The sequence below is a fragment of the Salvelinus fontinalis genome, chromosome 13 (assembly GCF_029448725.1).
Source record: "Salvelinus fontinalis isolate EN_2023a chromosome 13, ASM2944872v1, whole genome shotgun sequence".
Lineage (NCBI taxonomy): Eukaryota > Metazoa > Chordata > Actinopteri > Salmoniformes > Salmonidae > Salvelinus > Salvelinus fontinalis.
This window is the reverse complement of record NC_074677.1, coordinates 33,169,413-33,184,879: the sequence shown is the minus strand read 5'-3', so window position 1 is coordinate 33,184,879 and position 15,467 is coordinate 33,169,413. Positions and strand designations below refer to the sequence as shown.

At 42.4% G+C, this 15,467-nt stretch overlaps 1 protein-coding gene across 13 annotated transcripts; it reads right to left on the bottom strand.

The window, feature by feature from the left end:
* Positions 1–2,120: 2,120 nt before the first annotated feature.
* On the bottom strand, positions 2,121–14,766 carry LOC129868448 (mitochondrial intermediate peptidase-like). 13 transcript variants are annotated; one of them, XM_055942441.1, is made up of 7 exons: positions 14,409–14,766; positions 13,476–13,536; positions 13,331–13,396; positions 12,856–13,086; positions 12,667–12,768; positions 12,467–12,593; positions 2,121–2,613 (listed from the first exon to the last, which is right to left on the bottom strand). In XM_055942441.1, exons 2-7 carry the CDS (start codon positions 13,512–13,514, stop codon positions 2,420–2,422), a joined length of 759 nt encoding a protein of 252 aa, XP_055798416.1. In that variant the 5' UTR covers positions 13,515–13,536; positions 14,409–14,766; the 3' UTR covers positions 2,121–2,419. The 13 variants fall into 13 exon arrangements, with proteins under 13 accessions (XP_055798416.1, XP_055798408.1, XP_055798410.1 ...); XM_055942433.1 differs by lacking the exon at positions 14,409–14,766 and having other exon boundaries at positions 13,476–13,663; XM_055942435.1 differs by lacking the exon at positions 14,409–14,766 and having other exon boundaries at positions 12,667–12,744; positions 13,476–13,661.
* Positions 14,767–15,467: the final 701 nt, after the last annotated feature.

Below are 15,467 nucleotides of genomic sequence, written 5' to 3'. Positions count from 1 at the left end.
GTGATGGCCACTCCAATACCTTGACTTTGTTGTCCTTAAGCCATTTTGCCACAACTTTGGAAGTATGCTTGGGGTCATTGTCCATTTGGAAGACCCATTTGCGACCAAGCTTTCACTTCCTGAATGATGTCTTGAGATGTTGCTTCAAAATATCCACATAATTGTCCTGCCTCATGATGCCATCTATTTTGTGAAGTGCACCAGTCCCTCCTGCAGCAAAGCACCACCACAACATGATGCTGCCACCCCCATGCTACACGGTTGGGATGGTGTTCTTCGGCTTGCAAGCCTCCCCCCTTTTCCTCCAAACATAACGATGGTCATTACGGCCAAACAGTTCTATTTTTGTTTCATCAGACCAGAGGACATTTCTCCAAAATGTAAGATCTTTGTCCCCATGTGCAGTTGCAAACCATAGTCTGGCTTTTTTTATGGCGTTTTTGGAGCAGTGACTTCTTCCTTGCTGAGTGGCCTTTCAGGTTATGTCGATATAGGACTCGTTTTACTGTGGATATAGATACTTTTATACCTGTTTCCTCCAGCTTCTTCACAAGGTCCTTTGCTGTTGTTCCTGGATTGATTAGCACTTTTCGCACCAAAGTACATTAATCTCTAGGAGACAGAATGCGTCTCTTTCCTGAGCGGTATGATGGCTGTGTGGTCCCATGGTGTTTATAGTTGTGTACTATTGTTTGTACAGATGAACGTGGTACCTTCAGGCGTTTGGAAATTGCTCCCAAGGATGAACTAGTCTTGTGGAGGTCTACAATTTTTTGTGAAGAAAAGAGGCACTGAGTTTGAAGATAGACCTTGAAATACATCCACAGGTACACCTCCAATTGACTCAAATGATGTCAATTAGCCTATCAGAAGCTTCTAAAGCCACGATATCCTTTTCTGGAATTTTCCAAGCTGGTTAAAGGCACAGTCAACTTAGTGTATGTAAACTTCTGACCCACTGGAATTGTGATAGTGAATTATAAGTGAAATAATCTGTCTGTAAACAATTGTTGGAAAAATTACTTGTGTCAGGCACACAGTAGATGTCCTAACCGACTTGCCAAAACTATAGTTTGTTAACAAGAAATTTGTGGAGTGGTTGGAAAACAAGTTTTAATGACTCCAACCTAAGTGTATGTAAACGTCCGACTTGAATTGTATATAACTTTCAAAATACAGAAATCATACTGGCTGTATTTCTGTATTTTGAAAGTTCTACATCTTGAAAACTTGATTGTTGACATGAAAAACACACGTTAAAGCTTCCTGTTTTGAGATTTACAGTGGTTTCAGGATAACCTGGGAGGCTTTAGAGAGTAGCACAGTAGCAGCCCTTACCTGTATCCAACCACAGGGCAAAGCAACTGCCATCATCATACATACCCCTATAATTAAGATTTTGAAGTATCCGAGGCCTGCGCCTCATCCATATGCACTAGCAAAATAAACTTCAAGCGCTATGCATTGATGGCAATGCCAAAATTAAATCAGTTGATCATACTATACATATAGGAGTGGTGACCTGGGGAAGGAATTAATGATTGTAAATGCAAAACCCAGCATATCACCATAGGAGGGCAAAGAGTGTGCAAGAACCCTAAGTAGTAAGGAAAAGGAGGAAGGTAGCAGGCAAAGAAAAGGGTGAGTTTGAGTGAGCTCCTTACCTTGCACCATAAGCATAGGCTCCTTACTGCCATGAGCTAGCATCTCCCTGCAATAGTGCTCTCCCATCTCCCTGTGGGGAGATTAAGTGGAGGGGGTGAGTAGGCAGAGATTGAGAGACAGGTAGAGAAGGAGAGGGAGAGAGGGCTTGAAAGAAAGAAGAAGTGGAAAGCGAGAGGATTGGGGTTTATGCCAGGCAGATGAGGATATGGCTGCCTCTGTGAATACTGTACTGGCTTTGTGTGGGGGTTGAGCTGTGCTTTCACTGCAACTGACAGGGAACTGTAGTCTGCCACTCTACAAGCCCCCATGATGAAAAGAGCAGAGACAAAATTGATTCTAAGAAAGTCAAAACACTCCAGGCAAAACAATCCTGCATTTCTAAACACAAATTACAGTGATATAGTATATGTGGGTGTGAGTATATGTGGGTTGTTACTGTCATGTACAGACTAGTGTGAGTGAATCAATCAATCAATCAAGTTTATTTTATATAGCCCTTCGTACATCAGCTAATATCTCGAAGTGCTGTACAGAAACCCAGCCTAAAACCCCAAACAGCTAGTAATGCAGGTGTAGAAGCACGGTGGCTAGGAAAAACTCCCTAGAAAGGCCGAAACCTAGGAAGAAACCTAGAGAGGAACCAGGCTATGAGGGGTGGCCAGTCCTCTTCTGGCTGTGCCGGGTGGAGATTATAACAGAACTATGCCAAGATGTTCAAAAATGTTCATAAGTGACAAGCATGGTCAAATAATAATCATGAATCATTTTCAGTTGGCTCTTCATAGCCGATCATTAAGAGTTGAAAAACAACAGGTCTGGGACAGGTGGCGGTTCCATAACCGCAGGCAGAACAGCTGAAACCGGAACAGCAGCAAGGCCAGGCGGACTGGGGACAGCAAGGAGCCACCACGCCCGGCAGTCCCGATGTATGGTCCCAGGGCTCAGGTCCTCCGAGAGAAAGAAAGAGAGAAGGAGAAAATTAGAGAGAGCCAAGATTTTCAAAATGTTCATAAATGACAAGCATGGTCAAATAATAATCAGGAATAAATCTCAGTTGGCTTTTCATAGCCGATCATTAAGAGTTGAATCCATTTATGAGGTAGTAGAGATTTCTTTAAAGTCAAATAGCAGAGACCTCACATGGCAGACCAGACATATAAGACCTTTGAGAAAATAGAACATCTGCTTTTACAACATGGACAGGTGAATTTCTCTTTTTGGAAGCACTGCCTCCAGCACGCGACATGAGGTAGGAGTAGTACTTCACACTGTAGCCAATGAGGGGATTGAATCTCAGCTGACAGGCCTTGAGACAGAGTACCAGTTACAACTAAAGACACTTATTTTCACTATATTGGAAAATGTATATTTTTTTAACTCTCCTAGGCACCTTCTCAAATATGGCTTACACAAAGGAAAGTATTTCACCCAAAATTGGCTACAGAACATACAGTGCATTCGGAAACTATTCAGACCCCTTCCCTGCACAGGAAGCAGCTCTTTCAGTAGTTTAGTTGGAATAGGGTCCAGTATGCAGCTTGAAGGTTTAGAGGCCATGATTATTTTCATCATTGTGTCAAGAGATATAGCACTAAAACACTTAATTGTCTCTCTTGATCCTAGGTCCTGGCAGAGTTGTGCAGACTCAGGACAGCTGAGCTTTGGAGGAATACGCAGATTTAAAGAGGAGTCTAATTTGCTTTCTAATGATCATGATCTTTTCCTCAAAGAAGTTCATGAATTTATTACTGCTGAAGTGAAAGCCATCCTAACTTGGGGAATGCTGCTTTTTTTATATGGGGCTTTGGTGACAAAACGGATGGCACTGTGATAGACTGCATTCAATTAATTGAGTAGGGTATTGGAGGCTATTTTGTAAATGACATCCCCGAAGTTGAGGATCGTAGGATGGTCAGCTTTACGGGGGTATGTTTAGCAGCATGAGTGAAGGAGGCTTTGTTTGCGAAATAGGAAGCCAATTCTAGATTTAACTTTGGATTGGAGATGTTTGATGTGAGTCTGGAAGGAGAGTTTACAGTCTAACCAGACACCTAAGTATTTGTAGTTGTCCACATATTCTAAGTCAGAACCGTCCAGAGTAGTGATGCTGGACGGGCGGGCAGGGGCAGGCAGCGATCGGTTGAAGAGCATGCATTTAGTTTTACTTGTATTTAAGAGCAGTTGGAAGCCACGGAAGGAGAGTTGTATGGCATTGAAGCTCGTCTGGAGGGTTGTCCAGTGTCCAAAAAAGGGCCAGAAATATACAGAATGATGTCGTCTGCGTAGAGGTGGATCAGAGACTCACCAGCAGTAAGAGTGTCATCCTTGACGTATACAGAGAAGAGAGTCGGCCCAAGAATTGAACCCTGTGGCACCCCCATAGAGACTGCCAGAGGTCCGGACAACAGGCCCTCCGATTTGACACACTGAACTCTATCAGAGAAGTAGTTTGTGAACCAGGCGAGGCAATCATTTGAGAAACCAAGGCCATTGAGTCTGCCGATGAGGATGTGGTGATTGACAGAGTCGAAAGCCTTGGCCAGGTCAATGAATACGCCTGCACAGTATTGTTTCTTATCGATGGCGGTTATGATATCGTTTAGGACCATGACCAGCTCTGAAGGCAGGGTAGGATAGATATAGGTCTGTAGCAGTTTGGGTCAAGAGTGTTCCCCCCTTTGAAGAGGGGATGACCGCAGCTGCTTTCCAATCTTTGGGAATCCCAGACGACACTAAAGAGAGGTTGAACAGGCTAGTAAAAAGGGTTTGCAGCTCTTTCAGAACATCAGCTGACTGGATTTGGCAGAAGGAGAAATGGGGAAGGCTTGGGCGAGTTGCTGTGGGGGGTGCAGTGCTGTTGACCGGAGTAGAGGTAGCCAGTTGGAAAGCATGGCCAGCCGGAGAAAAATGCTTATTGAAATTCTCAATTATAGTGTATTTATCGGTGGTGACAGAGTTTCCTATCCTCAGTACAGTGGGCAGCTGGGAGGAGGTGCTCTTATTCTCCATGGACTTTATAGTGTCCCAGAACATTTTTGAGTTTGTGTTGCAGGAAGCAAGTTTCTGCTTGAAAAAGCTAGCCTTAACTTTTCTAACTGCCTGTGTATATTGGTTTCTAACTTCCCTGAAATGTTGCATATCACGGGGGCTGTTCGATGCTAATGGAGAACGCCACAGGATGTTTTTGTGTTGGTCAAGGGCAGTCAGGTCTGGAGAGAACCAAGGGCTATATCAGTTCCTGGTTCTCCATTTCTTGAATGGGGCATGTTTATTTAAGATGGTGAGGAAGGCATTTAAAAAAATTACCAGGCATCCTCTACTGACGGGATGAGGTCAATATCCTTTCAGGATACCCGGGCCAGGACGATTAGAAAGGCCTGCTCGCTGAAGTGTTTCAGGGAGCGTTTGATAGTGATGAGTGGAGGTCGATTGACCGCTGCCCCATTACCGATACAGGCAATGAGGCAGTGATCGCTGAGATCTTGGTTGAAAACAGCAGAGGTGTATTTAGAGGGCAAGTTGGTTAGGATGATATCTATGAGGGTGCCTGGTCTAAGGCACTGCATCTTAGTGCTAGAGGCATCACTAGTCCCTGGTTTGATCCTGGGCTGTATCACAACCTGCCATGATAGGGAGTCCCATAGGGCGGCACGCAATTGGTTCAGCGTCGTCCGGGTTAGGGGAGGGTTTGGCCAGGGTAGGCCGTCATTGTAAATAAGAATTTTTTCTTAACTGACTTGCCTAGTTACATTTTTAAAAAGGGTCTGAATACTGTTCGGTTCTAATTTTGAGTAAATAACTCACGGACACTAGAGAAGCATAACCAAGTTTAATTCTTCCCAAATGGTCGATACAGCTGTAATTCAGACAACAAAAACTTTTCACACAAGCACTAATATTTAACCCTTTCTCCTAGGCTGAGTCTCCTCCTCCACAATGCATCTCTGTTGCTAGACAGAATCTTAGTGATATCTGTTCTTCCTCACTTCATCTAACCTGATCTCTACCCCAAAGTGCTCACTCCTCCCCAAGTCAAGGCAGTCATAGTTATTGATAGCAGACTGTGTCTCTTCTCCTCCCAGAGTATACCTGATGGCTAACAATAACATATCCTGACATAATGTAAACATTATACATTACACTCTCTCCCTCAGTGACAATGTTAGGTTCTAAGATCTCCACCCGTCTCCCCTTATCAATGCCTGCCACATGTACTCGCTTCCCTGCACTCAACACATTCCAAGCTTAGTTGCACCCACTATATACCGTCCTCCTATAACCCTTAACTTCTGGTGTAGACCCTCAACCTTGGCACTCCATCAGTGACATGAATAAGTATATTTTCATATTCTCAGAACCCAACAATACTTATGTAAATGCGATATTTCAGTTGTTGTTTGTTTATAAATGTGCAACAAAAATCTAAAAACCTGTTTTTTCTTTGTCATTATGAGGTATCGTGTGTATATTGATGAGGGGGAAAAAACTATTTCATCAATTTTAGAATAAGGCTGTAACGTAACGAAATGTGGAAAAAGGGGCGTGAATACTTTCCGGATGCAGTGTAAATGAGACATGCAGTGCTTATCATCTCTTGGGGAATGATTTTTGTGAATTCTTTCTCTGGATAGTTATTTCTAACTCCTTGTTATAAGCCAAACCCAGTGGGAACCCTCCCTTTTGCTTCTCACAGTCAATGACAGGTAAGGACCTACCAAAAGGCTGGCTGAATGTCACGGTTCCAAACAAAGACCGGGGTGAAAGTGATTCCATATGGTCACTGCAACGATCTGTGATTTTGCCTGTGTGGACCAGGCACAGATATGAAAACTCTATAAACTTAAATAAACCTGAAATTAAACACTACATTTTCCAACTGTACCAGTCAAAAGGGCTTTTCTTTATTTTTCCCATTTTCTACATTGTAGAATAATAGTGAAGACATCAAAACTATTAAAATAACACAATCATGTAGTAACCAAAAAAGTCTTAAACAAATCAAAATATATGTTATATTTGAGATTCTTCAAAGTAGCCACTCTTTGCCTTGATGACAGCTTTGCACACACTCTTGGCATTCTCTCAATCAGCTTCATGGAATGCTATTCCAACAGTCTTGAAGGAGTTACCAAATATGTTGAGCACCTGTTGGCTGCTTTTCCTTCACTCTTTGGTATTACTCATCCCAAACCATCTCCATTGGGTTGAGGTCGGGTGATTGTGGAGGCCAGGTCATCTGATGCAACACTCCATCACTCTCCTTCTTGGTCAAATAGCCCTTACACAGCCTGGAGGTGTGTTGGGTCATTGTCCTGTTGAAAAGCTCAAACCAAATGGGATGGCGTATCGCTGCAGAAAGCTGTGGTAGCCATGTTGGTTAAGTGTGCCTTGAATTCTAAATGAATCACCGACAGTGTTGCAAGCAAAGCACCCCAACACCATCACACCTCCTCCTCCATGCGTCACGGTGGGAACCACACATGCAGACATCATCTGTTCACCTACTGTGCATCTCACAAAGACATGGCGGTTGGAACCAAAAATCAGACCAAAGGACAGATTTCCACCGTTCTAATGTCCATTGCTCGTGTTTCTTGGCCCAAGCAAGTCTCTTCTTATTGGTGTCCTTTAGTAGTGGTTTCTTCGTAGCATTTCGACCATGAAGGCCTGATTCACGCAGACTCCTCTGAACAGTTTATGTTAAGATGTGTCTGTTACTTGAACTCTGTGAAGCATTTATTTGGGCTGCAATCTGAGGCTGGTAACTCTGATGAACTTATCCTCTGCAGCAGAGGTAACTCTGGGTCTTCCTTTACTGTGCTGGTACTCATGAGAGCCAGTTTCATCATAGTGTTATTTCAAAGTTTTGATGTTGTCCCTATTATTCTACACTGCAGAAAATAGTACAAATACAGTTGAAGTCGGAAGCAAGTCGGTAATGACATCAACTTCTGCATGACACAAGTAATTTTTCCAACAATTGTTTACAGACAGATTATTTCACTTATACTTCAGTGTATCACAATTCCAGTGGGTCAGAAGTTTAGGCTAATTGACATCATTTGAGTCAATTGAAGGTGTACCTGTGGATCTATTTCAAGGCCTACCTTTAAACTCAGTTTAAATCACCTGACCTCTTTGCTTGACATCACGGGAAAATCAAAAGATATCAGCCAAGACCTCAGAAAAATTGTAGACCTCCACAAGTCTGGTTCATCCTTGGGAGCAATTTCCAAATACCTGAAGGTACTAACAATAGTCTGTACAAACAATAGTACGCAAGTATAAACGTCATGGGACCACACAGCTGTCATACCGCTCAGGAATTAACATACTTTGGTGTGAAAAGTGCAAATAAATCCCAGAACAACAGCAAAGGACTTTGTGAAGATGCTGGAGGAAACAGGTACAAAGTATCTATATCCACAGTAAAACGAGTCCTATATCGACATAACCCGAAGGCCGCTCAGCAAGGAAGAAGCAACTGCTCCAAAACCGCCATAAAAAAATCCAGACTACGGATTGCATCTGCACATGGGGACAAAGATTGTACTTTTTGGAGAAATGTCCTCTGGTCTGATGAAACAAAAATAGAACTGTTTGGCCATAATGATAATCGTTATGTTTAGAGGGAAAGGGGGGAGGCTTGCAAGAACAGGAAGAACACCATCCCAACCGTGAAGCACGGGGGTGGCAGCATCATGTTGTGAGGGTGCTTTGCTGCTGGAACGTCACAAAATAGATGGCATCATGAGGCAGGAAAATGATGTGGGTATTTTGAAGCAACATCTCAAGACATCATTCAGGAAGTGGAAGCTTGGTCGCAAATGGATCTTCCAAATGGACAATGACCCCAAGCATACTTCCAAAGTTGTGGCAAAATGGCTTAAGGACACCAAAGTCAAGGTATTGGAGAGGCCATCACAAAGCCCTGACCTGAATCCTATAGAAAATGTGTGGGCAGAACTGAAAAAGTGTGTGCGAGCAAGGAAGCCTAGAAACCTGACTCAGTTACACAAGCTCTGTCAGGAGGAATGGGCCAACATTCACCCAACTTATTGTGGGAAGCTTGTGGAAGGCTACCCTAAAAGTTTGACCCAAGTTAAACAATTTAAAGGCAATGCTACCAAATACTAATTGTGTGTATGTAAACTTCTGATCCACTGGGAATGTGATGAAAGAAATAAAAGCTGAAATAAATCATTCTCTCTACTATTATTCTGACATTTCACATTCTTAAAATAAAGTGGTGATCCCAACTGACCTAAAACAAGGAATGTTTACTAGGATTAAATGTCAGGAATTGTGAAAAACTGAGTTTGAATGTATTTGGCTAAGGTGTATGCAAACTTCCGACTTGAACTGTAAATAAAAACCCTTGAATGAGTAGATGTGTCCAAACGTTTGACTGTTACTGTACATTGTCAGAAGAGCAGTATTATTTTGTAGTCCAACCTAAATAATTTTTGAGTTTCGCTATTATATGTCTTTTCGCATTTGGGAAAGTACTTTTATCTTAAATATACCCCAAGGAAGATTTGAGCTCTGCTATTTAATAACAAAACAGATGGAATGGACAAGAAAATTGTCTCTTGGAGTAGAGATTGGTTAGCTGTGTTTTTCAGCCATTTCAGGGAGCACAATCATTCTTATGGGCATTTCCCCCCACAACTGTGATTACAACTGTGAAATAGCCTCTAGAGGTCTCTGGGTTTTTCTATTCTATGTTTTATGTTCCTCTCTGGATAATAACTCTCTCACACACACTAGCAGGGCAGGGGTACAGAGCGGGTGGTTTATATCAGGGAGAGAATAGTTGATCTGACATTCACAGATCACTATATCATCCACAGTTTCCATAATGAGACTCACTCTCAGATATCTATGCACGTACAGTATTTGGAATGTAAGGTAGTCCATAGAATTTGTCTTGCAACTCTTTTAGAATGTCTGTCGTTGACCGATTTTTTGGCTTGCCATGACACACTTGATCCAAAACAGCATAAAAAAAACCTGTGAAAAAATAAACATGCCAATTATTTAATGAGTAAAGTGATAGTTTTCCCATTGGTTGTGGTACAACCAACAAAACTGCTAGACACAGACACTGCCACTGTGGCTACTTGAAGCTGAGTGTCTGCAGCCCCACAGATTCTCTTGGATTCACAAAGGAGACCATGCTCTTGGGCAGGGGCTGAAATAGAAACAAATCATTCTGAGACAAACAAAAAATACCCATCTATCGACTTCTTCTCTGTGGTGAACCTCTGCGTGCCTTCAAGATTTGGCTAAGTGAAACGTTTGCTATTAGCTTGACTTTGGTATGAGGATACAACAGTACATTTGTATGATGTTGTCGTTTGTATGTGTATGTTTGGTATTGCTGATAAAATATCAAATATAATCTTACAAAAAAAAGTAAGTGCTCATGTTTGTGGTCTGTGTAATCAAAAGACTTTCAGTCTGATTCAGAACCATGACACAACCCAACGTGTTCAAGTGCAGCCAAGAGCATTTGGTTCATAGCTTATGGAGATCTAGTGATACGTCACGTAACTATTAAATAAAGGACTGCCAAAGTCTACAGTATTATAATAGACAGTCTGGTAGGACAGCTTAGGACAGATACCTTATCTGTGAACCACAGCAGTAGACAAACAGCTAAAGAACTAATGCTACTCCATCTAGAGTGCTTTGAAATATTTGATTCCATAATGTTAAGAAGGACTGTGTGAGAGGGAAAGTTACAGAAGACGCGTATGAACTTGTGTTGCCCACCTGTCCGGTCTGATAGTGCCGTGCAAACTGATTCACCACCCGATAGTCTGTGGCAAAGAACTTCATTAGCAAAGTCAGTCGAGCATCTAGTTCCTGGAAAAGACCATTGTTAGGAGAAGATGAGTCTCTCACTAAAGAGGTTGTTTACTAAAACTCTCACAAAAGAGCTTGTTTACCAACTTTACTATGTAGTACATTTTTCACGGTAGCATGCAATGCTAGCCCTGTATCGCAGGAGGTCATACAAATACAAGAAGACTAAGCCTATTAGTCATTTACGGTAGTTCACTGGATAAATGTGTCTACTAAGCAAATATACACGAAGAGCTCTATTTTAGCAAAGATAACGCAACGGTAAATTTTTGCTCTGGTGGTAGTGTTATAAGTTCGGGGGGTGTCACAAATATTTGTGCTATTTTCACAACTGGAATTACGGGCGCAGTAGCTGGTGGTGGATCAACATTTGTATGAATAATTAAATTGTGGGTGTGTCGAGCATAGGGTGTTGAGGCTTGGCCCCTCACTGGCCAATCAAAATGTGCTCCATGCCTAAATATGTGGTTGGTTCAAGTTGTGTATTTACAGTCTTTTATGTATTGCGTTGTCATCAACTCCAATTAGAATGTTGGTCCATTATAATGACAGCCTAGTTTGTTAAAATAGCCTGCCCCATGTATGCGAAATATGTTGAACGTTTGCAGTCCATATTGTTCTAATTGCTTTGATATGGAAATACATTGTTAAACTTAGGCTATAGCATTCATTTGTATATAGGGGCTAGGCCTACTGTAAATTGCAGTCTGGACATCGACATGCCAAACTTAGTCAAAAAGCTAAATTGTATTCACTAGGCTATTGATAAGGCCTAAAAAGACTGTGTATAATTCTAATCAAATATCTAATAAAAACAAAACAACTTGTTTTAAATAGGCTATGTCTAAATACAGTTACAGGCACCATAATTGCTCCCCGTGGGCATATAACACAGACAAGGCAATTTAAGACTATGGACAGTGATTCTTTCTAATAAGTTTGGTTTTTAATCAAATTAAACGAAAACCAATCAATCTGTTTTTTAAACCAACAACAATCTTTCTAAATAGGATCAGATCAGAAGCATGATATCATAAACCACTTCTCTCGTTCCATGGCAATGTGTGCAAACGTAGGCTTAAATGTTTTTTCGCATAGTATTTGCACATCTATACAAAATACTGGGCTCCTGTCAATTATATCGTTACCTATGTGCGAGGCAGATTCTCAAAAAAAACTACAGTTAATATGTTATTATAGGAGGACTGAATAGTTTGGAGGAGCGTGTCTTTGTCGGACGAGGGGAGCTCTTTGAAAAGGGAGATGGATAGCCTATTTGAACAAGCGAAATGCAGGTATGCGAATTGTGAATAATGAAAAAGTATGAGGGAAATAAACTCAAATATTTCAAAGCACTCTCAGTAGACCATTTAAAACCTTTTTATTCACAGGCTACTTTTGGCTAATGGCCAGGATAAAAAATATGGACCTATGCCGTGCTGCTAAACCAGTCTTGATTAAGGTGAGGGTAGGCTATGCTTGGATTTTAATCAAATTAAACAAAATGGGGGGAAACCATATATTTGTATTATTTCTAAATACAAGATTCACCAGCACAAAAGGCACATCTCTCCTTCCATGGGCACTGTGCGTCACGGCAGTATAGGCTGCGCCGCTGCTCTCAAAATCCATGCCATTATCAACTGTGTTACCTTTTAAAAGACCTGCTTTGTTGGGTCTGAAAACCTCCCTTAAGTGCTGCATGAAATTGTAACTTTTAGCTTGTCTTTAAGGACACACCTCATAATATTGCCACCCTTCCCACCTCAGCACAAGCGAGTGATTGTTAGACAGGTAAATTGCCGAACTTGCCACTAGGGCTGGAAAATGCCACTGCGCTCATTTTTACACGACAAAATTGCAAACTAATGTGTGTTTGACATTTGCGCCACCTTAGCGCTAGCCAAAAATAGAAAAAATAGAAATATACCATGCAAAAATGACAGAAGAGAAATCCCGTCAGCATCAGGACAACCACAGGGTGTTGGTACTCCCCATCCTCCTTCAGACACTCCCATCGGATGGTGAAGTGGCAGTCCTGGGGGCACAGAAAAGGCCTTGGTATGATCAGCACTGGTGTCTTACTGTAGCAGAGGCTTTAGACAGTATTTCTACAGCCGCTTGTCTTACCTGGTGTGGTTTGTCAGGCCTTCGGAAGAAGTCACAGTAGATGTATCCCTGAAGACCTTCTGCCTCAGGGACAACAGCCTGTGAACCAACGGACATGCAGCACTGCTTGAAATAAAATCCATCCCCAGCTAGGTAAACAGCACAGTAACGAGACTTTAAAATGACAAAAAGCCAAGCAGCAACTATTACATTTTCTGCTGATTCACTCAAAGGGACCCCCAGACATTGGTGTTGAGTGTCATACAGACAGACAGACTGTTCTCTCACCATCTTGCGGAGGTCTTCGCTCCACGCCTCCCCTGCCATGGGCTGTTCATTCTGGAAGGAGACCCCCAGCAGCTGACTAAACAGCATGTTGAGGCCCTCCATGCAGGCCCCCAGGGAGAAGTAAGGACTGTACAGGCAGGGATCTATCTTATACTTGCACACACACATACACTCATAACATAGCCTTATCACAGACTGTTTTCTGAATCACATTAAGCAATACACAAGCCCCCCCTAGAGGCATTTTAGTAGAAAATAAAGCTCAGGTACTCCTGTCAATCATTCAATTGTTTATTTAGGATATTCCTTACAATTCCTTGTCCTTATATTCTGTCCACTGAGAACATACACATAGGGTTATTACAGAACTATATAGACCTTTGTATAGGTATCTTACCTCTCTGCCAACACAGCACCGCTGAAGTAGGGGTGGTCCCTTGGCATGAGTTCCTGAGATAAAAAACTATTGAAAGGATTGTCTTAATCTCCTAAACATGAATGTCAGAACAGAGCTGATTAAATGCATTTATAAGGTGACTCACAATACTTCTTGAGTTCATTTTCATCTTCATATCCCTCATCAGGTTAAAATCTTTGGCAGTTCTGAAATGCAAAATAGGGACATTATTGTGTGAGCATGTGCCACATGTACAAAACATTTATTTGTTGTACAGAGTGGTCATGCCAGTGTCTGGGTCTCTGACTCCGGAGAGTTTGTCTGTCCGCAATTCAAGGAATTTCATGACAGTCTCTGCCAAACAAAACATACACAACACACTGGTCAACACAGTACACACTTCTCTGTTTGTAGAATCAAAGTCAATGAAATAGTTTATACAAGCAGCGGAGCACTAAGAAATTAGGCTAATGGCCAGAGTGCTTTACCTGGGGTCCTGGCCATGGTTCCCTTTAAAGCCCTGTGTGCAAAAGATTCATAGCCCACTAAGTTGGCTAGGTTATTCCTACAAGCCAGCAGGTCATCCACACAAAGCAGCAGACTTGAATTCGGGAAGAGGAAGATTTTATAAGCAGCCTCCCGCACCTCAGAGAAAAGGACAAGCATATAATAACTATAGGCTACTGCACAGCAAACCATCATGCCCAATACCATTTCCTACTATGGGATGGTAGATGGAAGACCACTAATTATGTACAGCGATAAACCTGTGGGTTGCACGCACACCTGCAAACACAAAAACACACCAGTTCATCAGGAGAGTCTGAATTGAGGCCTATCTGGATGGAGCTGCCGTCTATGGAGAAGCAGTGTCGGATGTATTCTGGCAGGGCCATCATCTTGTGGACAGATTCCACAACCATGCTGTTGTGGCTGCATGCGGAGTCCTGCCACTTTAAAGTTTTTGTAGGCACCAAAGTGGCCAAGATTCAAGAGCTAACAGATCTCTGTGCATGGTGTTATGTGGATTCGGCGAGGAATCCTGAATACGACATCATGAGAGGCAAGACTGAAATACCTTGCAGAGTCTTGCCCAACAGATGGAGCCAAGGACCACCATTCCTCCTTCAAAGTCCAGATGAGTGGTCAGCTAAGCCAAATGTTCATCCTGCGGAGGACACATCAGAACTCGGGAAGCAATCCTACATCGATGTCAATGCAGTTGCTGGTTCCCAAGACCCAGATGTGAGCCAGTATACTACCTGGAAAGAGTTTCTAGAAGTTACTATGGAAGTGCTACATGGGGTGGCAAGTCAGGGTGGTGACCCTTCTGCAGAAGACTACCAAGAAGCTGAGACAGGCATCTTCAAAAAAGCCCAGGGAGAGAGTTTTCCAAATGAGCTGCATCTCCTGAAAGCTGGTAAGCCTTCCCCAACGGAAATATGCAAATAAATGCTAGAATGGCCAATAGGATCTCACTAGCTCGTGCTTGGCTCTGCCCACCTCCTTAGTTGTTCTGCCCACTATGATTAATTTGCTCCCATTGAAAATGACAGGCTCTGGTCTATCTTGGGTTAGTTTAAAAAATCTTTAGTATAATGTCCCCCAGTGCCTTTGTTATATGCCCTGAAACTATAGAGATGTGTGTATAGTTTATGTGGGTATTTGATGGTGTAGATGCATTCAAGTTCATGCAGTTGTGTGAGGATGATGGTACTGCATTGTAGTGCTGTGTGGCTGCATCCCTCTGATTGTCCTGTGCGGCTGTATTGTCCTGTGCAGCTGTCACGTGCCTGACCTGTTTTCCTTTGTCTTGTATTTATTTAGTTGGTCAGGGCGTGAGTTGGGTGGGTTTGTCTATGTGTGATTTTCTATGTTGGGATTTTGTGTTCGGCCTGGTATGATTCTCAATCAGAGGCAGCTGTCAATCGTTGTCCCTGATTGAGAATCATACTAAGGCAGCCGGGGTTTCACGTGTGTTTTGTGGGTGTTTGTCTTTCGTGTTAGTATTCGTGCCACACAGGACTGTTTTTGGTTGTATTCTATTTGTTATTTCGTTTCATGTTAGTGTTCAGTTTCGATATAATAAATCATCATGAGCACTACCCACTCCGCGTGTTGGTCCGATCCTTCTCGC